Source organism: Pongo abelii, chromosome 17, assembly GCF_028885655.2.
Source record: "Pongo abelii isolate AG06213 chromosome 17, NHGRI_mPonAbe1-v2.0_pri, whole genome shotgun sequence".
In the NCBI taxonomy this organism is placed as follows: domain Eukaryota; kingdom Metazoa; phylum Chordata; class Mammalia; order Primates; family Hominidae; genus Pongo; species Pongo abelii.
In genome coordinates, this window is record NC_072002.2 from 92,130,311 (window position 1) to 92,155,864 (window position 25,554).

The window sequence follows — 25,554 nt, forward strand, 5'->3', positions numbered from 1 at the left end:
TTGAACCTCTGAGGCAGAGGTTGCAGTGAGCTGAGATTGCACCACTGCACTTCAGCCTGGACGACAGAGCGAGACTTCGTCTCCAAAAAAAAAAAAAAAAGATCCCATTTTATCCCTCGGATTTCTTAGTAATCAGCAACTCCATATTTCACTAGTTGTTTTTCCTATTTTGTGCCCTAATTGGTTAACGATTCTCATTCCTGATGAGACTGTCAACCTCCTTCAGGCACAGAGCGCAGCTCCCAGACTCTTCACAGAAGGCCACTGGCGCTCTGCCTGTGGCCAGCGCTTCATAGCGGGTACCCCTCTGTTTACTGACACCTCCACCTTCTCACGCACAGAGGAGTGGAGTTTGCATGTTCAGTTTCCTCCCAGGCAGGTGCTGTGGGCCTTTGAATGTGAAGATGTCAGAAGGGCCAGGGACACTGGAGTCCTAGTAGAAATCCCTGATTCTTCCTATTCCAACCCATTCTCTCTATGAATGCTGCAAGAACCCAAGTAATTCTCTGCTTCTCTTTGTGTCATGTAATATTTTATCGAATGCTTCTCTGCGTTCGGTGACCAGTTGTATTTAGTCACCACTAACCAGCCTTGTACATTCTTCTCCTCCATGAGAGGGAGTGTGAAATGATGAATCAAAAAACAAAATGGAAGAGACAAGAAACTCTTTAAACTTTAAGACGTACATCTTTAAGTGCTATGTCTACCAGACGAAGTTACTTATTAGCTCCTACTCCAAAGGCCTGAAATCACTGAAACAGCTCAAAGTCCAGTGCAAGCCACACTGCCTTGGCGTTTGGATAGCATTTCTCCATTTATCTAGATGCTGAACTTTGGATTTTGAGTCACATAAACATTACTGGCCTTTAAATCACTCATCCTGTGATTAAACTAGAAAAATGACTTAAACTTTTTAAGTTTCTAAAGAAAAAACTTAGGTTTAGGTTAGGTTTTTAAAGAAATGAATGCTCAGTCACGCTGTGCAGATCTCAGAGGATTTTACAACTTACCATGTTGTCAGAGATTCAATGGAGCATTACATAGATAATGCTTCACATGTGAATTATGAATACCTGCTTTGAATGATAAAAGAAAAATGATATATTTTTGAAGGTGACTGTTATAATGAATATATTGATCACTACACTGGTGAGGAAAAGGTAGTTTAAATCTTTTAAGGTACACATGATGTTGGTCGGTTTTATTTGAGCTCTTGGAGCTATTACCAGGGGTCAGAAATGTCTATGAAAAAGGCAGTTGGTTTATTGGTGGTCCTCATGCAGAACTAAGAATGCAGTGAGCAGCAACTGTTTGTTGAATTAACATGTAGGCTGTTTAGTTCACTTTTAATACAGAACTGACACTGGTCTTCAGTGAATGGAATAATTTTCATAGGATCATACACATTTTTTGGTTATAGATGCATTGAAGAGTGACTGAACTAGGACTTTGACTTGGGCTTTTAGCCATAAATCATCAGTTGCACAGACAATTTGAGGCAGTCTTATATCTGTACTGTTATACCATAGTTGTAATGACCTATTACTAAAAGGACATTTAGTCAATTATATATCTACATCCAAGTAATGAACAATTAAAAAACATTAAAAATTATTATATATAATAGCATCAAGGAGACAAAATATTAGGTATACATTTAGCAAAAATGTACAGAACTTTAATGCTAACACTAGAAAATGCTGGTGGAAGAAATCAAAGTGAACTTAAATAGAGAGACATACTATGTTCATGGATTAGAAGACTCAACATAGTAAAACTATTGATTCTTTCCCCAAATTGATCTACAGGTTTAATGCAATTTGAAATCAAATTCCAGCAAGGTTTTGTTTAGATAGAGACAGGTGGATTCTAAAACTGTATGGAAATCCAAGGGAACAAAAATAGCCAAACAATTGTGAAAAGGACACATAAAGTGAGAGAAACACATTACCTGGTTCTAAGATTGACTATGCAGCTATGGTAACTGAGGACCTGTGGTGTTAGAGGAAGGACAGGCACCTAGATTAATGGACAGAATGGAGTCCAGAGAGAGACTCACCCCAATCTGACTAGCTAATTCCTGGCAAAGATCATTCAATGGAAAAAACTGTCTTTTCAACAAACAGCATTGAAACAATTGAACATCCATACATTAAAAAAAAAAAAAAAAAAAAAACCCACAAAAAACCACTTTAACCCCAGTCCACACCTTACACAAGATTTAACTCAAAATAGATCATAGATCGTTATCTATGATGTAAAACTATAAAATTTTAGAAGCAGCCATAGGAGAAAAACCTTCATGACCTGTGTGTAGACAACAAGTTCTTAGACCTGACACCAAAACATCATCTATAAAAGGAAAAATGGATAAATTGGACCTCATCAAACTTTCAAAACTTTTGTTTTACAAAAGACACCATCAAGAGAAGAAAAAGACAAGCTACAGACAGGGAGAAAATATTTGCAAATTACATATCTGACAAAGGACTTGAAAGCAGAATCTGTAAAGGACTCTCAAGACTCAACCAGAAGAAAACAAATAGTTTGGCTTAAAAATGGACTAAACCCTTGAATAAACACTTCAGCAAAGAGGACGTAGGGAGGGTGAATAAGCAGATGAAAAGATGTTCAACATCATCATTAGCATCAGGAAAACGCAAATCAAAACCGTGAGGGGATACCGCACCGTTAGAATGGCTGAAATGAAAAATGCCGACATTCCCAAGCGCTGGTTAGGATATGGAGCCCCGTGAACCCTCATGGATTACCTTGGGAACGCAAACTGTCACTCCTTGAAACACTTTGGCAGTTTCTTAGAAAGTTAGCCCTATACTTACCATATGACCCTGTAATTCCATTTCCTGCTTTAAATACTAAAGGATAAATTACATGCTTTTGGAAATGGCTTTTATAATGAATATATTGGCCACCAATCTTTTGAGGGAAAAGTAATTTAAATTTTAATAAAAATTTATGTTTATACAATAACCTGTACGTGAATGTTCATAGCAGCTAAACCCACTAGATTTCACTAAAACCTTCAAACAACCTGAATGCTGTTGAGTGGCTGAAGGGATAAACACACGGTGCTGTATCCAGGCATGAAATACTATTCCGCAATAAAAATACAAACTCCTGATACAGGCAACAGCCTAGAGGCCTCTCCAAGGAATCTTGCTGAGTAAAAGCCGCCATTCTAAAAGGTTTTATACTGTGTGGTCTTATTTATATGACATGCCGGAAAAGACTGACCTATACTGGGGGAGGTCAGAGCTGGGGGGCGGGGAGTAGGGGGAGGGTGCAGTGTGGACCACGAGGGAGGGGAGGTGGCAGGATTTGGGTTGTGTCCTTATTATGGCGGTAGCTACACAAATCCGTACGTGCATTACAACTCATAGAACTGTACCCCCAAAGCAAGCCCATTTTGTTCATTATTTTGTGAAACAGAATATAGAACAAGGCCATTTAACATGACCTGTCATTGTAGAGCCAGAAATGGAATTCATGGGTGCATCGTATCACTGCGCGAATTTTCTGATTGGCAGTCTCAGGTCTCCCCTGAAAGTGTTGGCATCTCTTTCCGCCTCGAGGCTCCTGCTGGGTCCCTGACCTTTGCCTAGAGCGTCCTCCCCTTCCAAATGTCTGTGTTTTGGGAAAATATAGCCTCTTTTGGCTGCAACCCTCATCTGGCATTGGATTGTCCTTTTTAGCTTTCTGCAAGCATCTGCCCTCTCCAGCTAGATTTTAATCTTTCAGAGGAAAAAAGAAAAACTTCTGTGGGATCCCCAAAGCTTCTGGCATTTGACTCACACGGTGGAGCTCAGCAAATAGGAAGTGGCCAGAGGAACAAAAGCCCTCCATGGCAGCCTTGTGAAAAGAGCTTGCTGCAGGCAGCTGGCAAGCTCCAGCCCGGGCCTGACATCACCTGTGTGGCCTTCGGCGAGTCCCCTGGGGCCCTGGGGCTTCTGGTTCCTCACGGGTGAAATGATGGGACTGAAACAGAGACTGTCCAAGTCTTCTGTTCTAGAATTTTACTAAGAAGCCACCTTGGAAAAGCGGCAAAGCTTGCGAGATCAGTCTCTGGTGAGCTTTTACATTGGTTGTTTCCGGAGACTCCAGACCTGGTTTTTGGTTTATGTTCCTAAAGAGCTTTTGTGCTGAGCACAGGAACAGAAGCCCAGGAGCACGCCTCGGTGTCAGGCTGGTGACGACCTCGGGCAGGGGACTGCGTGGCCCGCGTGGACGGATGCTGCATCCGCGCCACTTTTTTTTTTTTTGGAGTCTTGCTCTGTCCCCAGTCTGGAGTGCAGTGGCGCGATCTCGGCTCACTGCAAGCTCTGCCTCCTGGGTTCACGCCATTCTCCTGCCTCAGCCTCCAGAGTAGCTGGGATTACAGGCGCCCACCACCACGCCTGGTTGATTTTTTTGTATTTTTAGTAGAGACGGGGTTTCACCGTATTAGCTAGGATGGTCTCGATCTCCTGACCTCGTGATCCGCCCGCCTCAGCCTCCCAAAGTGCTGTGATTACAGGCGTGAGCCACCGCGCCCGGCCTGAGCCACTTTTTAAAAAGTAATTTTTTTATTGTGGTGAAACACACATAACATAAACTTACCATTCTAACAATTTTTAAGTGTGCAATTCAGTGGCATACATCACATTCGCACTGTTGTACAAGCATCACCACCATCCATCTCCAGACACTCTCCAGCTTCCCGAACCGAAACCTGGTCCCCATGAAACAGTCACTCTCCATCCCTGGCCCCAGCATTCAAGTCACTTCGTCTCTATGAACCGGGCCACCCTAGGGGCCTCCTATGCTGGAGCCACGCAGCGTCTGTTCTCTGGGGATGGCTTTAGTGCGCTTACCGCAGTGCCCTCCAGGCTCCCGTGCTGCAGCCTCTGTCAGAATTCCCTTCCACTGTTAGGCTGAACGACATCCACTGCACCGTATGCACGGATTGCTTTCTGCTCATCCATTCACCCTTCCGGGGACTTCTGGGCTGTTTCCACCTTTTGGCTGTAGTTCTGAGTCACCTTTTAAGTGACCCAGGCTCCCCTGAGCGACGCTGATCTGATTTGGCCATGACATTCCCATGCTCTCGAGTGACTCGTAGAAGAGATGCCCGAACGCCCCACTCTCCTTTCCCCAACAGCCTGAAGTGAAGCTGCCGAGGTTCCCATATTCTGTGAAGGAATAGCAGCACACAGCATCGGGACGTTGCTGCCCTTTTGAAGGTCGAGGTGCATTTACATTTATGAGATGAGACGTACACACAGTTAGGATGGCTTGGCTGAGAAGTAGAGCCCTGTGTGTGCCCCGCTCTCCTGTGAGTGGCTGGTTGCAGGTCCATGATCTGGGTCTGTAGTCCTTTCATGCAGCCCCTTGGCCCCTTCTTCGTTGACCCCACAGCCCCTTGCTCACCACAAACCCTGCTCAGTTCAATTATAGAAATGCACCACCTACTCCACGGCTTCCAGCAGTGCAGGAAATGTGATAAATGCAAGGTGTCAGTGGATTTTAAGAGCAGTGTTTCTTGGGGGGGTTATGAGCAGTGTTTTGGGGGGTTTAAGAGCAGTGTTTTTGGGGGGTTTAAGAGCAGTATTTTGGGGGGGTTTAAGAGCAGTGTTTTTGGGGGTTTATTTTTCAATTTATGGGGAGTGGGCACTTATCATTGTGTCACACCTTATGGTAAACAGGTTACCTGTTCCTAGGTGGGAGGAGCTGGGAGAAGATGCTAGGCCTTAAAGAAACAACGGGAGGAGGTGAGGGGAAGACGCAAGCTGGGTGGGGCGCTTAGGCGGTGAAGGTGAACTCAAGTCACTTCACAGACCAGCCATGGGGGACGCTGAAGGGGATGGCCCACCCTCAAGTCTTCCCGGAGGAGACCGCTGAGGGCCTGGGCCAGCCTCACAACCTCAGCTTCCCCCGTCAACCCCATCAGAAGCTCTGAGCTGTGGCCCCAGGAACACTTGTGCTGTATAAGGTCATCCTGAAAGTGAAATGAGAGCTGAACCTAACTTCAGCTCTCTAGGACAGAAAGGGTTCCTGCTGTTTAGTTTAGGTTTTTTTGTTTTTTTTTTTGAGACAGTCTCACTCTGTTGCCCAGGCTGAAATGCAGTAGCGTGATCTTAGCTCACTGCAACCTCGCCCCTGGGTTCAAGCCTCAGCCTCCCAAGTAGCTGGGATTACAGCTCATACCTCAGCCTCCCAAGTAGCTGGGATTACAGGCATGCACCACCATGCCTGGCTAATTTTTGTATTTTCAGTGCTGACGAGTTTCACCATATTGCCCAGGCTGGTCTTGAACTCCTGGCCTCAAGCAATCCACCCACCTTGGCCTCCCAAAGTGCTGGGATTACAGGTGTGAGCCACCACGGGCCACCACACACAGCCTGCTTAGTTTTTAGGACACACATTTAGTAATTCCCTGATATACTTTTAGTTGTACTCACTAAGGTTTAAAAAAAGCCAAAACTGTGAACATTTTTGGTTATTCATTGAGATTTGTGTCTCCTGGGCCATCCCCAGTCTGTTTCAAGTACCGCACTTTCTTTGTAGGTGATTAAAAGCGAGGAAGAGCTAGGAGGTCAGTTGCACCATAAAATAAGAAGTGGACACAGGGCCGCACCTGGTGATGTGGACTCAGATGCTGGGGGACATCCTGCAACCTGCGTTTTGCCAGCTGGAGATGAGGCCAGGACATTTCTGCAAAATTTTTGGCTTATTTGGAGCTGAATAACTGGGACAGTTGAAGAATTAAAAAAAGACCTGATTTTTAAAAACTAATATTTTGTATTGTTTAGAAAAATAATACATGCTCATATGAAGATATCCCATGAAATAAGAAAGTCTGTGGAAAAATTGAAGGATGACCCTGGTTTACACTTTGATGAGCACATTGTTAGATCTGGCTTTAAGCAAAAACACAGACAAAATATGCAAATGCTGTTAAAAGTGGTCATACTAGACACACTGTTTTCTTTATCTGAGTTTTCTTGTTTTACTCAACAGTGTCAGGGGCCTCTTCCTATCAGCAGAGGTTTCATCACGATTCATAGAGCAACAACAACAACAAAATGACAAACTTTTGGTTGGTAAATAAAAATAACTTGCTGAAAAGTTTTAAAAATCATGGGAGGAAGACCACGGGTGGCCATTTATTTGTAAAAGAAATTCCTTTTTCCATTAGCCTCTTTGATTGTATGATTTTTGAAGAATTATTTTCCTCAACCTGCGGTGATACCCATCATCAGCAGGCGGAGCTCCTGCGCACAGCACCCAGGCTGCTGCCCGCTGCCTGTTTCTCTCCAGAAATCAGGAAGAGGTTTTTTTTTCCCCCCTGCTTTCCAATTTGTTTTAAGGCCTGGGGAGCTGGGCGTTCTGAAGCTGGGAAGCAGTAACAGATGAGTTGCCGCCCGATGCACCTACAGATCAATGGCTGCAGGGCCAAGGCATTTCTTGGCAGCATCATTTCCACTCGGATTTTATTAAAGGAGATAACGTTGATGGAGTCACTCCCTCTCAGAAGAAATGTCTACAATTAATTTGAAAAAAGATTAATATTTACTGATGCCTGGAGTTTTGTGGTTGGGAAAAAAAGAGTTCAAGCTCTTACTTCTTTGTCTGAGAGAGGAATTTAATTGCTTCCCTGAATCAACGATCATAAGGTCAATACGTGAAGACCTAGTGAGTTTATGGCTCTGAGCCTGTCCGGGTCCCTGCCCACCCGGTCCCCGCTCACCGGGTCCCTGCCCACTCGGTCCCCACTCATGGGGTCCCCGCTCACTGTCCCAGACCCTGAAGCTCATCTGAGCCTCCAGGTGGGACTATGCAGGACCCCGTGGGGCTTGGGTGTTCCTTCCCTGCCATCCCAGGCTGGGGTGTGCCCGAGTTTCTCTTCCGGAGGAGAGTAAATCACTAGATACATGGGTGTAGATATACCTACCCAGAAGATCTGCCCAGCATAGCCTGACAGCCTCCAGCAGCTCTGCAGCAGTCCACAGCAGCTAATGAGCCTGCCAGGGGACCCACTCTGCAGTTTTAACAGATGGGTGAGGTATTGGAGGTCTCTACTCCTATTTCACATGGAATCCTTTTGGAGACACAAGGAGAAGTATGCATTCCTAGAACTTGGATGACTTACTTAAGAAAATGCCCGTAAGAGGCCAGGCGCAGTGGCTCACACCTGTAATCCCAGAACTTTGGGGGGCCAAGGCTGGTGGATCACCTGAGGTCAGGAGTTTGAGACCTGCCTGGTCAACATGGCAAAACCCCCTCTCTACTAAAATATGAGAATTAGCTGGGAGTGGTGGCGGACACCTGTAATCCCAGCTACTTGGGAGGCTGAGGCAGGAGAATCACCTGAACCTGGGAGGCGGAGGTTGCAGTGAGCCGAGATCGAGCCACTGCACTCCAGCCTGGGTGACAAAGTGAGACTTCATCTCAAAAAAAAAAAAGCCTATAAGAAAGAGTTCCTGCTCATCTACACCCTCCCCTCACAATAGTGTTCTTACTGACACAGCCACGTGTTGGAACATCTTCTGACTATCATTAGAGATGATCTGCCTCCTTTCAGATCACACGTATTAACAGATAGTACCATTTAGTTTCCCCATTTTTATTGATTATGTGCCAGTTTTTGGGAAGTGAGTCAAATAACTGAGTGTTGATAACACCTGCTGCCCCATTTTCCCACCTGATGGAATGGAGCACAGGAAGTTGGCTCCACGTGGAGTTGCCGCCTGGAGACCTCTGCCCTCTCGTAAACCTTGAATGGTGTGTTCTCATGGAGGCAACCACGGCAGGGTCCCATGCAACTGGCTTTCTCCACCTGGGCCTCCCATTAGGGCCTTTGCTACAGAGATGCACCCATCAGCACTTGGCTGTGGAGCCTTAGCAAGGGCCTGTTCTTCCCTTTGTCATGTGGTCCATGATGTCATCGCAGACTGTCACGTTAGAAAAATGTCTCTTTGTTAAGGCATCTCAATATGCCCAGAGAGCAGCAGCTACCGTCCAGTGGCTAAATGCAGTAGGGATTTCCTTATGGGCATTGTCTTAATCAAGTAAGTGGTCCAAGTTCTAGGAATGTACATTTTTTTCCCTGTGTCCCCAAAAGGATTCAATGCAAAACCAGAATAGAGAAAGCAAGGAGTCTTGGTTTTAAAACACGAGGTGTGATCGTAAACCAAAAATATCACTCAGCACTGCTCCCACGTCACCACTCGTTTTACAGATTGGAATATTGAGATGCACAGAGGTTCAGGGAGCTGCTCGCCGAGGCTGCTAGCTGTCTAGGGCTTGATCTTTAGACTCCATGCCAAGCGAGGGTCTTGTAGAGTGAACATAGGATGAGAGGCTCACGTTGCCCACCTGAAACTCAGCGGCCCGTGTTTCAGGTGGGTAGTCATAGGAGAAACACATAGCCTGTGTTTCACTGGCTAGTCATAGGAGAAAGGGAAAAGGGAAGGGAGAAGAATGGATTTTTAAATTGTATTTTATTACAAGAATTTGTAGACTTACCTTATAGTAAGTTATGAAGTTATTGGCTAGAACTAACAATGTGCTCATAGACGAGAAAAATAAACTAGTATCTGTAGACAAAGTCAATGACATACGCCAGTTAGTGTCTAGGGAATGAGGGAAGCTTCAATTGCTGCTGTTTACCAAAATAATTGGGAACTAATTTTCTAGTAAACACTGATGGATACAATAAATGCAAGTGTAGTTAATGAGATGAGATTTTTCAATTTTCTCTGTCATTTTAAAAGATGCATTTGTATGTAATTAAAACAAAGGGCCCATCAGTTCCTCCTATCAGTGGAGAGTGATGCCTCAGGACTGACAGATCGCGTCGTCTGGACCGTCCTATTTTGTCTATGTGACTGAAAACCAACCAACCAACATATCTCCTCGTCCTTATTCCTGTAATTTCCAGGTTGAACGTGGCAGATTTTTGCACACATCCACAAAGCAGCATTCGGGACCTATGCTGTTCATTTCGATGGTTTCACCAGTGGCCCTGAGAGTGAAGGGCGAATGAATTTGCTTTTTAGTCTTTTTTCCTCCCAGGGTAATATTTGATTCTTCTGGCACTCTCAGGAAGTGCAGATACCAGAGAGCTCAGAAGTTAATCTGAAAAAACTCAGAGACAGAGAGCTCAGGGATGAATCTGTGTGGCCTGTTCAGAACCACGGAAGACAGTGTTGTCACTGTCTTTCTGAGCTGCCGTGATAAGAACACAGAGGTATATTTGATATAACTTTTTTCTTGTGAAAGTGATAATATGCTTCTTCAGTATATTTTTTGAATTAGAAATCATAAAATATAGTTCTAGATGAAATAGATGCACCTTTTCTGCCATTTTTCCTCGCATCACACTTCTTTCAAGGCTCACGAAGATCCTTGACATCCCCAGAAACCTTGTTTCAGTGATTAAATGATCCTCCTTAAAGATGCTCAAAGGAGACAGTCACCTACGTAACGTCTTCCTTTCTCTCCAGGGATCTTCTGTTTCAATGCATGCATATTTTCTACCTAAAAACCGGTGGCAGTGGTAAACAGCAGACCCCCTGCAAATTATCTGAAGCTTAGGGTCATGGTATCTGTTTCCCATGGAAACTGGCCAGCAGCTAAAACAGGCACCGATGAAATCAGTATTATTGGACAGAACACGTGTGTCAAAGCCTGCATGGCTGGAGATGAGACGACACATCCGACTGTGAATGGTGGGCCGTGGTGTCTCCCCTTTTCTTACTCTCCATCCCCCTGACTTCATAATGCTCTGGCAATTCCGAGAAATCACAGAACACTGTGGTTCTCTTTTCAATACTAGTTAAATACTAGTTACAATACTAGTTAAATAATAGTTTCCTCTGAAAAAAAGCACATATATATGTGCTTCCCCCACCCCCCAAGGAAGCTATTATTCCATTTCTGGTCAAACAGCTCCTACTATGCCTCAGGAGGGTATGTTAGATTTTTTTTTAAGCAAGTTCAGGGCATTTTAGATTTTGCAGTCTGGAGAGAATTCTTTTCTGTCTGAATGACAGATGGAGTTTTTCCTGTGTTTTTGCCCTTTGCTGGGTTGAAGATTATGTTTATTCCTGAATCATTGGCTCGCACGAGTTAATGAAAGTCACGGGCATTTACTTTCTTTACAGAAAGCTGTGCACCATCCAGAACAGTGGACTTTTCTCTATGTCTGAAAAAACCCACAGACAAGCCTTTCGTTCTGATGCAGATTTCAGGTAACCTGAGGCTGTTACCTCAGCTCCTTGCAGACGATGCAGCTCCTTGCAGATACTGGGAATGAGAGCGCTGCAGGGTGGCGGCCGCTGGCACCCGCGGCTTGTGTGTGTGGTTTCTCTCCTGGTGCCCTACTCGGGAGGTTGTTGCTTTGCCCCGACAGGAAGGATCAGTGTTTCTCCTCTTAGCAAACTGTGAGGCTGGATGCAGAGATTCAGATACTGCTTTTGTAGATGTGGTCGGGGCATGTCTGGTCGTGTTTTCTCTCCCATGTTTCATGGGGAAGTGAAGCTCCCGTGGCCTCCTTTGGGGGCCTTTGCCTCCGTCCGCTGGTGATACAGGGGTCGGTATCAGAGACCTCTTGGCACGAAACCTTGTGGGACCCACATCGGGGCTCTGGCTCTGGGCACAGAAGGATACAACAAGTCAAAGGTCGGCAGCCTGTGCTTCTGCCATTAAGTAAACCCTTTCAGTGGCTGCATTTTTCTGATCTGGGTTTAACCTCAAAGGGGAAGAGCTTTGACGCCGGGTTCCAGCTTCCTCATCCTGGTGAGTGTGCTGAAGAGGGAGAAGAAACGGAGGTGGACAAACGGCACCCGTCAGAAGTGAAAGCTGCTGTCGGATTGGCGAGGAAGTCCTTAAAATGGTTGTGTGCTTTCCGCTGGGTGGCTGTGCCGTGGCCTCTCCGGTTGGCACCTTGATGGCAGCCCGCCCCCGGGTACCATGTTGCCACGGCGTCTCCATGCAGAAGCACACCCTTGACGACCACAGCCCCGGGAAGCAGGGTCTCTGTTCCTCGTCCCGGGAGACCCACGGGAAAAATTCCTCTTCCTCATGGCAAGAGGGACTCCTCTCCCACAGGGGAGGCTCTGAGACGTCTGTTTCCCAAACGCAGATGACTTGGAGCTGATGGCCAGAGAGCGAAGTTCTAGTCCAGCTGCCCCGACCATGGGGCTTTTGAGGCTTGATTGCCATTTCCTTCTAAGAATGGTGGGAGCAGGGATTGATGTGAGGTTCACCGCTCTGATTTTCATTTTACAGTTTTGGAAACTAAGGCCCCAGCACAGAAACACAGAGGACCCAAAGCGGTAGCCTTGAGGGGCAGAGGGGCCAGGACCACCAGGGCTTTTTAGAGCCAGCACTGCCCTCCCCAGCAGCTCCGAGGGTCGCCAGGCCTCTTCCAGAATAGCACGAGTGTGGAGCGGCACTGAGGCAGGGTTACGGTGACACCAATGTTTTCAGAAGACGAGGCTCCTGTGGGGCATTTGCATTGCTTTTCTTGCTTGATCAGCACAATGTTCCATGGCATCTGGAGGACAGGTGACACTTTTGCCACCGTTGCTGTTTTACAGGAGAGGGAAGGAAGCTCAGAGAAGACAGACACCTGCCCCAGGTCCACGGCTATGACGCAGTGCCGTGAGACCTGAGCCGAGCGTTTTTGGTTCTTACTCCTGTGCTTTCCCACGGCAGAAAATGCTTTGCCTCCTAAACGCCAATCTGCTGGGTGATGGTGGATTCAGAGGCAGGGCAGTTCTTTCCAGAAGCCTCCATGGGTGCCAAGGCTGAGGGGTGGACAGTGTCCTCCAAGGCAGGCCGGGAGCACAAGAGTCTGTGAGAACGAGGCAGAAAGGACGTCCGAGGACTCAGAGACAGTGGCTGCTGGAAGCCCAGAGCAGCCTCTTCCTGCTCAGGTCAGTGTCCTGGGCCCCAGGCTGAGCCTGGAGCTTGGAGGAGCCGGCACCGTTGGTGGGGCCAAGAGAAGCCGCCCTGCCTGGGGCCACCTTTCTAGCTGCACCACAGGCGCCCTCACTCCAGCCTCCAGTGCAGGCACAGCACCGGGTTCCAGGGACCTGCAGCACAAGATGGACAGGCAGGCGGGTGGGTGGGCAGGGGCTGTGCAGACAGAGGAACTGCAGAGAACAGTGGGTCTACTTCCCACGCAGCCATTCCCCATCGTGTGTGTTGCTCCTCTCCCCTTGGAATCCTTGCTTCCCTAGCTTGCTTTTGGGTTCTCGGATGTCACACTATTCCCCTACTGTGCTCCCGCTGCCCGCCTTCCAGTCCTCAAAGAAAAGAGCCCTGTCAGCCCCGAGAGCACCGATGTCTCTGGGAGTCAGGGAGCTTGGAGCAGGGTCCCGTTCTGGAGGGGGCACCGCAGCACGGGAGCCAGGCTGTTCTTTGCCTTGTTGCCTATTTCATAGCTGGGGTGTCTCCCTTACCCTCCTGGTGTGTTTGCACAGAGAGGGAGAGGGAAGAGGAAGAGAGAGACACGAAAAGGGAGGGAAAGAGGGGGAAGTAGACAGACAGACAGGGAGGGAGAGGACACAGGGTGAGGTGGACCCAGGCGGAGACCCTCTGCTCAGCTTAGGGCATGAGCACCATGGGCGTTTCTCAGCCGCAGGGCAGGGAGTTCTCGGTTCGGACTCTGCTGGTTCCTGGCACTACTCAGCCTGAGCCTTCCACCCAGCTGCTTCTGTCTCCATTGGGAGCTGACTTCAAGGGTCCTTTGTCATGCAATCCCTGCATTTTAAAATCCCTCTGTATTTTAAAACCATTTAGTGCCTCCGGCCTTGCAATTCCTTCCTCCGTGGCTGGTGCCCTCACAGCCACTTTCTTGCAATAATAAAGCATCCCAAAGTACCGGAGGAAGACATTCAAACTCAAAAGCTCCTTCTCAGTGAGGAGAGAAGGAAGCTCCTCGCTTATTCTTCCACTCAATGTGCAAATGGCATGGGGTTGCCACCGTCTTCGGGCAGGGGCTCCCCTGGGGGCTCTCAGACCAGCCCGCCTGCCCCCTCTGTGTGCACCTCCTGCAGAGATGGCCTCTGTGAGCCAGGCATCGCCGGCCCCTGCTCAGGGGGCTGGAGGGAGAAGTTGAGGCCTCTAGCACGCAGCCCTGGGAGGGTTCTCTGTCCATTAGGAGCAACGCTGGGAGCCCACACAGCCTGCCCAGGCTTTAGTTTCAACTTACGCTTATCTTCATTTTCCCTTCATTCCGTAGCCATGTAAACACCACACACACACACACACCCACACAAACACACACACATACCCCTACTGCTTTTCCTATGTGGACCAGAATGGGGTGTCCACAAGTGCACAAGCGCTGAGCGCAAGGAGCCGAGTCCTGGAAGCCTGCAGGACTTTTAACAACCTTTCCATGTGTGCCCTGGAGTGTGAGCCTCAGGCAGCCACGCGGACAAAGCATTGTGCAGAGGATTTACTTATCTTTGGCCAGGATTTTAAAGGTACATGCAAAACCTGTCTCGGATGAAACTGTGGAGAACAGAAGGGCTGCTTTTCCCTGCTAAATAATTTTTTTTTAGAAGAGGAATGAAGCATTCTGTTGAGTTTCTTACTATGATCTGGATACCAAAGCCCGGGACTCTCATCCTCTCCACTCTGCTTGGCAACACGGGGTTTCTGGCAGAGGCTCCGCCTCTCTGTGGCCAGGGTCCACTGAGGACAGCGTGCCTCTCGTGGAGCAGGGAACGGGGTAGGGGGCAAGCCACTACCTGCCAGCGCGTCACACACTGGGTGCTGTGCCACCCTTAGCTCAACCCTCCCACATATCAGATATTCCTCCACACAGTTAAAATCCTCCTCACCAGCACTGCTCTCCAGGGTGGGGCCGGCAGGGTTGGTGCTTCCCAGGCAGGGGCTGGTGCTTGCAGCCCCATCTTGGTCTCAGTGAAGCCCAGGTGGCCACAGCCCCAGTGCACGCCAGAGAAGAGGCCTCCCAGAAGGACGGGGGACCCTCAGAAACTACCTGGGGGTAGTGGTGGTGTTTTCCATCACCAAGAGAGCCCTCGAAAATCAAGTGCGGCTTCACAACTAGGACACGATTCAAGTTAAACACAGACTCTCAGGATGGGCGTCCAAACCACCGAGACCCCGTCAGGGTCCCTGGTTGCCTCCTCCCCGTGGCTTCAGGAAGAAATCCTTCTCCCCAGCCGCAGCCACCAGTCACTCCAAGTCCCACCACCACCGTGGGGCTCTCCCCCAGGGCCCTTCTGCCCCCAAGCCCTGGCTTCCTCTGCTGCATTTTCAGCCACTGCCCTGGACTGGCCATCCCGGGGCCAGCAGGCACATCCTCGTTCCTCATAAACCCACTACTGGCACGCGGCGGTGTAGCCCTGGACAGCCAGGCACTAGCATGATGTCTGAGATGCAGCCACACCTGGCGGACGCTTCCCCTTCAGGGGCTCCAAGTTTTGGCATCCGCAGGCGTCCTGTCCCCGGTGCTCCTGTGCTCCTTGCTGAGTGTAAATGGTCCCACCTTGCCGGCCTCTGAAGAGGGGTATCCCAGCTCTCCCTCAAACTTGGTGCTCCATTGAGCACAGCTGTGAAATGTTCTCGCTATTTAAGTACTTGAGCAGATGTTTCCAATCTTTTGCATATTCCCATGCTTAAAAAGCCAGCTGCCAAGGGGCAGATGGTGGTGACTTGGGTCTGGAGGGGGCCTGGTGGACGCAGGTTTGTGGTGACCACTCTTAGTGTGCAAACGGCAGCCCTGCTCGTGGTGACGGCAGTGCCAGCTCTGGGCTTGTCCCCTTCTCCTCCTGGCTGTCCTCTTCTTTGTGAGTGCTCCTGGCACCTGTGTGCTTTGAGAAGCCACACAAGGAGAAGAGGACAGGCTACATGGTAGCCCACTTCCTATGCAGAGCGCAGCTGAGCTCAGGTGAGTTCAGAGCCCAGAGAGACCAGATGTCCCAAGGACACTCATCGTTTAGAGCTCAATTCAACCTATGTTTAGTGAGTGCTAAATGTCTGCTAGGCACTAGTTTTCAAAGCAAACTCAGGTATGCACGTGGCCATGGACCAGGCCAGCCCTCAATATCAGAGCCACTCCCGGGCCCCTCCACGCGCTTCAGGCCTCGGCAAAGTGAGGCAGACTCTCACCAAGGCTGCCCATCATGCTGAGCTGACAGCCATGCCCTTTGCGGAGGATTCCCTCCAAGGATTCAAAGGCAGGTCCTCCATGCCCCTCTTGGGCATTTGTCTCTTCCTGCAGCTGCTTTTCCCCGGGGGAGGCCTGCCTCCCTGCTTTCACGGCCTCACAGATGCCCCGGAGACTGGGGGTGGGCCGCTGGCAGTGACACTGCCTGCTCCGAGGGACAGTGGCTGAGAGCTCAGGCAAGGGCAGGTCACCCCTGGCCCCGATGGGTGAGGACCCGCCGGCGTCTTACCTTGTACATGTTGCACAGCCCAGGCTGGCTGCGGGCATGAGAGGGCAGAGGGCTCCGGCCCGGCTTTAGCCAGGGTACCTGCCGGGGGACACAGAGTGGGCTGCGTGAGTCCGGGTGGGCGCCGCCGGCAGTCCCCCAAAGTCCTCCAGCAAATCTCCTCTAGAGCTGGCTTGGCAAGAACCCAGAGTGAGGAGGAGTGAGCCGGGGGTGGAGGATGAAGGATGACAGTGAGCGAAGAAGGCGTGTGCAGATGACTGATGGATGATGGACGGACCAGCAAGAGGTGATGGGAGGTCAGAGGGCAGGCATGCGTCCCGAAGGACTCAGGAAATCGAGAGCAAAAGGAAAGTTTGGGGAAGAATTCTCTCCTGCAAAGTCTATTCTGAGGTCCTGTATCGAACAATGAGACCAAGTGTTCTTAATATGGCAGCAGGCACCAGCTGTGAAAGATTTCTAGGATCCAGTGCAGAAGGCCTTTCCCAGTCTGGAGCAAAGTGCACTAAAAGGGTTTTTTGACATCTACCATGGAATGGATAAATTTTACATTCCACTTTAGTTGTAGAGTTGTATTTTTTCTTTTATAGCAAGTGTGTTATCTTCTACATTGGATTTACAAGTTGAAACTGTTCCTGCTCTGTGAAGGTTCAGTGAACCGAAGACGGACCTTTTCAGATTTTCTGCAGAGCATAAGGAAATAATTTTTAGGAGCAATAGTGTTCAAAGTCACTTTAGCCAATTACTTAAAGTTGATTTTCTTGCTGACATTCTTCCTTGGTACTGGTGAAGGTTAGGAATTTAACATAAGTAGGAAGTTAATCTTCCTCGGCAGGAGCAGGAGCTACGCACTCATATGAGCTCTGCGGGTACAAATCTTCCTAAGTAGCATTAGCTCCTAACTTAATGTATTCTCTTTGTCAGTTACACAAGAGTATCTGCTATATCAATGAACTTTGAGGGCTGCAGTTGAAAGACTATTATTATAGGACCAAGGTAAGTGCCCTGCAAGAAATGTCTATTTCTTGACTACCAGCTACCGCAAAATGAAGACAGAGAGAGAGGAGAAAGAGGAGAAGACTTATAGTGGTCAAGAGATGAAATCAGTGTAATAGGTTTCAGGAGATGTATTGGCTGCAGATGAAATGGATTCTTTTAACCAGGTTAGCAGCTGAGTATGCGTGAGACTAGAGTAGTTCCGACACTGAAGAATGTGGGCGCATTCTAGAAGTATTATGGAAAGTGAACACACTGGGGTTTTCAGAGGCAAATCTGTGGTGACTGTGTGCTTAGCTGTACATCTCCTAATGGATTCTCCCTGCGTGAGAGAGGCTATTTCTATATTAGCAGGAATTTCTGGTGACTTTAATTCATGAGATTAAAGGTAAGTAAATTGAGTATTCACTTTACAGGATGTCTCCGTGGACAAGCCTGCGGGAGTTGCTGTGTTGATGAGACTTGGCTGTCCTCATAAGCAGTGACTCCCATCAGCTGGTGTCCATCAGCGTGAGCAAGTGTACGCTATGTACAGGGCCAACAAGCGAAGAACTTTCCATTTATTTTCCCTCCATCTCCTACAATGGCTCTTCTTCACAAAGAAGATCATCACTGTGAGACATGTTCTCGTGGCTCTGGTGGGCTGGTGTGAAGCCCCTCTACTGACTCCCCGTCTACCCATGGGGAAGGCAGGTGGCTGGGGTAGACATAAGGCGTCCCATTGATGGTTTTCAGGAAATGCAACCTGTAACCCCAGCTGCCTGCCACTCCCAGAGCCAGGAAGAGGAAGGACAAATGCAAGGGCCAGAGAAGACGAAAGACAAGAATAGCCTCTTAGGAGAAATTGTGTGTGCTAAGCCCTCTTTTATGGGGCTCCCTCAAAAGAGTTCAGTGTTCTTTAGCTGTTTCTTCTTTTTTACTACTTTTTTATGAAGTAGGATGATTTCAGAGCATTAAGAGTGTGCTGATAGCCATAAAGGAAAAAACTTTTAAAAACATTGAATCAGGGTTTGATAGGAAATATCCACAGTTCTTAAATTTGAATCAATATCTAAGTGATTTTCACGAGTGCTATTGTGTGTTTTTTTCTAAGGATGATCTATTCCCTCAGATGTCAAGCCAAGCTCCTAATTCACCGATCAGAATTGCCTGTTATCAAATGTCCAGACTTTTATCAAAGGAAAATCAACGATGAGAGAAATGAGTGCTTTAAAATGCAAATGAGTTTAAAGGGAGGAGATGAGTTAAGACGAGGGTCTGATGGGACATGAAAGGCAGGACCGCATCCAAGCCAATCACTTATCTTTACTCTTGTTTCTAATTTCTCAAAGACCCCAAGTTTCACCTTCATCTCATACACTCATTATCATCCTTCAGAGAGCCAGCACCATCCCCTCATTTCCGTGTCTCGAGGTTCCCGTGACCCCCCTTGTGTGTGAGCTCCCAGGGGGCCCTGTGGGCACTGGCACCCACGTGCACGTTCATTCAGGAACTGCTGGTGGAGCGGGCCGTGTCCCTGACAGCACCGGCCAGTGGGGTCTGCTCAGTATCCACCCTGCCCTAACATTTGCGGGATGGTGCTTTGAGAGAAACACAAGAAACTTCAGGCAGAATCAGAATAGTCATCCTAGAAAGACCAGAACACCAAACTGTGAGGGGAGAGAAGAGAGTAAGATGTCTCTGTGTAGTAAAAGCAGATGAGAGAGCAACTGTGACCTTCCCACACAGAAGCACAGGAGCTTGGGTGCTCACACTTACCTGCCAGCTGTGTCACCAGGCCACAGAAATGCCGGCGACACAGTACACTGACGTGGCGGGGGCGGGGAGGCAACCGAAAACGACAACTTAAAAAAGTTCACATTCAATCAGTACACTGTCCTTGGTCTGTTAAACTGTTTAATGAATGCATAAAAAGGCAGAAAAATATATAAAGCCAAAAGCTCATAATAAAATTAAATCATGATACAACCACCACAGGCAATTACCATCAAATACATTACCATGATTTACAAATGTACCGCTTATACAGAGGAAGTTGCAAAATCACTGCCAGTACAGACGCATCCAGTCTAATTAACTATCGTCTATTCATATGACAGCGACAAGTGCAGCTCCTGAGACCACAGAAGGACACAGTGAGCAGCTGGCGACTGAGCCAGGGTAGCCTCCGATCAATAACTGATCAGAGTAATGAGACTTCGAGAGGAATGCCTATAAGAAATCTCAAAAGGTATTTGTTTGGGTGCAGAAACAAATGCACCCTGCATATTTGGATTTTCTTTAGAAGAATCTGTGGCCAAATCTCTTATCCAATGGAGGTACTGAGTGGCCGGATCAGTTACCATGCAAGTTCACGATGAATGAGATTGAATCTGGTTCTGTGTGCACACTGGGCTCTGTGTTGCTGCCCTCCGTGCTGTCTACTGTATCCTTCATGTGTCTCCAAATGGTACACGCCCCGTGGGATTACAGAACACAGCTACAGAATTAGGATCTCATGGTAACAATGAGGAATTAGGTTACTGTAGAACTAAAATATGTTTAATGAAATTAAAATGCAATGGAAAAAAAATCAGGCAACAGAACATTCTGATTAATTTACAGGACTGATTATATGATTATACCCCACAGCACTGAATGACAAACAGTTCTTCTCCATACAGTCACAATTAGAGGCATAGAAGTCATACTGAATGCTGAATAGAAGAATGCTGAGAAGAGCAGGTTATAAATGAAGGTTTTCACGTAAAACAGAAAAATAGACAAAATCGTCAGTAAGAAGCTAGCTTTCAAAAACTCCCTAAAAGTACATGGCACGGAGAGGTGGGGGACTGGGATGTCCTGGCTGCTTTCTGTTCTGGGAACCGTCCAAGTGGCACATCACCGTGTCCAGCTTAGGTGTTCTGTGAAACCTTACTTCCTCCACATAAAAAGGAAGGAACAGTTTCCAAAGCTAATGTTTCCAGGCTCTGCCTCGTGACACTCAAGTGGCTTCAGATACGAGCACTGGCACAGGAATGATGCTGGCGAGCTCCTGGAGAGGAGCTGCCAGGCCAAGCACACGCCAGTCTTGGCCCTAAGTGCCCAGCCATTCCTCAAGTGACCCTGGCATTCCGGGGAACTGGGAAACCTGTTCCTTAAAGGCAACAACAGTCCTTTCTTTCTGCTCACAACAAAGGAGCATGTTCTCCGTGAATGCACTTTTCATTTACGGCTCTCAAAAGAATATGCCTTCTCAAGGAATTTTTAATGCACTTTTTTTGAATGTCAGCTCCCAGCAACACAAGCGTGGGTGTTGTTAGGGCATTCCCGGGCTCGGGGGCGGCCGCTCCAACATGTAGTACCAGCGGCCGTGTGCCCTCAAGGGGAGGGAGGAAGAGCACAGGAGGGTGGGAGGGGGACAAACAGCCCCTTTCATAGGGTCATGGGGGGCTCCATTCAGAGTCTGGCAGGAATCTGCCGGGAAAACCTCGTTCTAGATGGCAAGCAGAAGAAGTGTGTGTGGGGCGGGGCGCCGGGGTCCTGAGAGGCAGGGCCCGGGCCTTCCACCGCTCCTGTTTGGCCTATCCCAAGGACTTCCTAGCATATAAAAACGGGGGCTCTCCTGATTTGTAAACAGAGCAACAAATAAAAATAAAAACAAAACCAAAAATTCCTCCATGGCAGCCCACCAATGAATACCCCAGATTTTTAGGGCCATTGTGGGTCTGTAGCTGGGTGTAGAGTTAAGCTTTCATCTCCCATGTTTACAACACTTTGTGATAAAATAGTTGAGTGGAACAATACACATCCCCACTGCATGCGTTCCCCTGGGATGTCCTCATAAGCAGTGACTCCCGTCAGCTGGTGTCCATCAGCGTGAGCAAGTGTATGCTATGTACAGTGCCAACAAGCGAAGAACTTTCCATTTATTTTCCCTCCATCTCCTACAATGGCTCTTCTTCACAAAGAAGATCACCACTGTGAGATATGTACGATCTGTATGATCACACGTGCAAATGTTATTATTTTTTGCGCCTTTGGCATCAAAGGGCAAGCCTGTTCATTAAAAAGTCTTCTATATTCAACACTCCATAGTGAAAAGAATTGATACTTCAAAATTCCTAAAGCAATTACGTGAAAATTATTTTTATTTTTTAAATTTTTGAAAGTGTTTTGATTTTTCTGGGTCCTTGATAATTGGGCAGCCCTGTTTTGCAAAGAGATGGACTATTTCTGAGACTAGAATGTTTTCTCTGAAAATATTGAAGAGTATAAGAGATTTAAGACAATAAAGGCTGTAATCTTACCATAAAGGAAGAAAAACATCTATGTGTTTCAATATCCTTTTGAGATAAAGTCACAATGATTGATATCAATGCTTTCATCATTTTGTTTCAACTTAAACCATTATCACTGACATGAAGCTTGTTTTATAATACATACTATCCAGCGATTTCATCTTTTCTGCACAGTTTAAGTACATTTTTTTTTTCTGTACCTTGAAGTAAGCAGAATAGTTTAAGCTTTCAAAACTGGTGATGCTGTATGCATGAGGGATGCTTAGCATAATAGCAACACTTTATTGGGCAATCCAAATCCATACATGTCTGGTGTGGTTTGATAGCTGGGCTTGAAAAAGTGCTTCCAGTTGAAATTAGCATTAGAAATAGGTTGGAACACCAGCATTTCAGGATGAGGGAGGACTGCCACAAAGGAAAAGAACATATCTACAAATGCACTGAAAGAACTAACCAGAATATGAATTCCATTAGTATCTAAGATACACCAAATGTCATTTACAAATACCAAATGTCATTTACAAATAAGTCACAGCAAGTGTCACAACCTGAAATCCCAACTCAGAGCAGATGGTAGAGATGTTAACAGTTGCCTGAAACTTCGATGTGCTTTCATGCCCATAGGAAAGGTGAAACTGACATTTGTGTTTATCTTCAACGATTTCATTATCAATAAAGAATTGCAGTTGGAGACTAAAGCAAATTCTAGAAACTCCTTAACTCCAAGTTGCCCTGTGGTTTTTATGATTGCATGTTATCAGAATGAGGTGCTGTGTTCCACACTTTATTCAAAAGCCTTTTACGCTCCCACAAGGCCTTCCAGAATTCCAGAATCAGCCCTGCACACAGGCAGAAAAACAGCTTCATCTTACAGGTTGTGTGAGAACACCCAATAAACTAGGGATTTTTTTGGGAAAAACTTCTTTCTCTCTAAAATTACACAACCACCAAACACTCCAAACATCACGTGAAATGCTGCATCTGCAATCTGAATGGCACTCAGGGACCAGTGCTTTGATGAACCAGCAGCCACAGGTTCTCCACTAACAATCAACTGCAGAAACCACTCCTAGACTCTGGACCCCATAGCAGAGTTGTTTTTTTTTTTTTTTCTTTGTAATACATTTTTATCCACAGAACATTTGAATAAAGAAACCTCTAAGACTCTGTATGCAAATTAATGGACTCACAAGATAATAAAGCTTTGATTCATAGACACTCATTTATCCCTCCCCTCTTCCACTTCTCAGACCACAGAGAAAGTTTGCTCAAGGCAGATTTAAATTGAGGAATTTGTTCAAAAGTCTTCCTCGACCTCAATCATATGATTGTCGCAGAGCAACATGAAGCTAGCAGCACTGACTCCAGGAAAAAAACGAGCATAACCCAGTGTTGAACCCCAGCGTGTGGGCCGCAGAGGCAAAATCAGTCATCAAGTCCGCAAGCACACACCACCAGAGACCCTGAGAATGTGGCTCTCTTTCTGCAACGCCCATGTCCAGGCACCCTTAGAGATCCAGAATTCAGTATGTCCTTACATTCCTGAGCCACACCCCGGCCACCATCCCTTGTGAGGAAAAGAGGGGGTGAGTTAAATGAAAACGTCCTAAGCAGCCACTCAGGCCCACACTCTTGGGCTCATATGCATTCTCCAGCACGGAACGAGACCTTAGACAGCAAGAGGCTACATGCCAGTTCTTCCTCTAATGGCTTAGTTCACCTACTGATTTCTCCTCTGCTTTTTCCATTTAAACTAAAGCTCCTCTACTCCTCAGAGCTCACCTTGCCAGAGCCCCGCTTGGGCGCACCCCTGTCACCGCCAAAGAAGCGCCCAATGGAGTCAAGGATGCCCGTGTCTCTGTGCCTTGGGAGGAAGCCATGCCTGGCATGGTCCATGGTACTTGCTGTGGCCAGGTACTTGGATCCGTGCCTCTGGGAGGGTCTCTTCTGTGACGCCATCACATCCAGGCTCTCGGAGGTGGCTGCACTGTCTTCTTGGATGGTCTGGAGCTCGTCGGACTCAGAGGGCCTGTCTTTGAAGGTGTTGTCCTCCCTCCCCGGGGCATCTCGGGAAAAGAGGCGGATCAAGTGGGGGCGGCTCCCTGGGTCAGCTGGGTGGGCATCCTGCCAGGCATTCTTTGGGTCCGCTGTGCGCTTGGAGTCAGTCACCGCTGTGTCCTGAGAGGAGGTCCCATTGTTCTGGTTCGCATCTGCCTCTCCTGCAAACAACAATGAGATATGAATACGGGCCTGTGCAAAGCTGAGCACCGGACAAAGCAGCTTTCTCTGAGGAGTCTTGACCTAGCTGTCTCCTATAAAACCCACAGAATATGTGCAGTCCTCATAAAGCCCTTGGCCTAGGATGGAGCTAACCTGGATGGAGCAGCCTTATTGCAGTTCTGTGTTTCAGAAGGCCTTGGGAATTCCTCAGTTACTTGAGATTTGGCACCCTGGGTAAAATGCGCCAGGGCTTCCCGATGAAGTGGTCTTATCATGCAGAGCAGGCACATCAGCGTTTCTTCCTGGGTGCTGCCATGGCTGCCCCCGGAGAGCCCAGATGTGCAGGCACCTTGATGGGACATTGACTGTTTAAAAGGCCACTGGTGCATAAGTTAAATATGCAAGGAGCATTTATTTGACAAAAGGTGTTTTTAGTTTTCTTGGTAAAAACAAAACTTGCCACATCTTTTTGCAATTCATGCATGAAAGAAGTGGGGCATTTAGAATTTTTCAATCCCAGATTCCACAAGAGGCCTCTCGCAATAGAGAACTGCTTATTCAGGACATTTTGACTTGGCTTCTCCTCTGGAAGCAGAAACAATTAGAAAGCTGAAGTGGGATTGAGATATTTCATGTTGTATACCAGCACCTCAGCTTTCTCCAAAAAATACCGCATTTCTGTCACAAAGGGCAATGAATCCATTTTGCTTTCAAGTTAGTGTTAGGTTTAAATGAATATCATTTAGTTAGTTTCCTCTCCAAAATCTATTACTTATCTACAGAAAACAGGATTCACTCACATATTCCTGTAATACCAGTCATCCATCCATCCATCCATCCATCCATCCATCCATCCATCCACATAACAGTCCATTTACCCATCCATCCATCTATCCATCCACCCATACACACACCCACCTACCCATCCATCCATCCATACCCCATCCACTCATCCATCCATTCATCCATCCACCCACCCCTCCATCTATCCACTCATCCATCCATCCACTCATCCATCCATCTACTCATGCATCCATCCATCCACATATCAGTCCATTTACTCATCCATCCATCTATCCATCCATCCATATACATACCCACCTACCCATCCATCCATCCCCCATCCACTCATCCATCCATTCATCCATCCACTCATCCATCCACTCATCCACCATCTATCCACTCATGCATGCATGCATCCATCAATTCATCCATCCATCTGTCATCCATCCATCCATCCACATATCAGTCCATTTACCCATCCATCCATCTATCCATCCATCCATACATACACACACCCAACTACCTATCCATCCATCCATCCCCCATCCACTCATCCATCCATTCATCCACCCACCCACCCCTCCATCTATCCACTCATCCATCCATCCATTCACATATCAGTCCATTTACCCATTTATCCATCTATCCATCCATTCCATCCATCCCCCGTCCACTCATCCATCATTCATCCATCCACCCACGCCTCCATCTATCCACTCATCCATCCATCCATCCACATATCAGTCCATTTACCTGTTTATCCATCTGTCCATCCATCCATACATATATCCACCCATCCATCCATCCATCCATCCATCCAACCCATTTATCCATCTATCCAT

General features: G+C 47.4%; 1 protein-coding gene across 2 annotated transcripts in view; it reads right to left on the minus strand.

The window, feature by feature from the left end:
• The window catches only part of MBP (myelin basic protein), a gene marked incomplete at its 5' end in the record, with an annotated part of 37,708 nt that extends 13,977 nt beyond the window's left edge, over nucleotides 1-23,731 (minus strand). Inside the window, 1 exon segment of one of the 2 annotated variants that reach the window (NM_001135815.1) lies at nucleotides 23,492-23,731. In NM_001135815.1, coding sequence (NP_001129287.1) covers nucleotides 23,492-23,668 — 177 coding nt within the window. 2 annotated transcript variants of the gene reach the window in all.
• Between the last annotated feature and the right edge of the window lie 1,823 nt (nucleotides 23,732-25,554).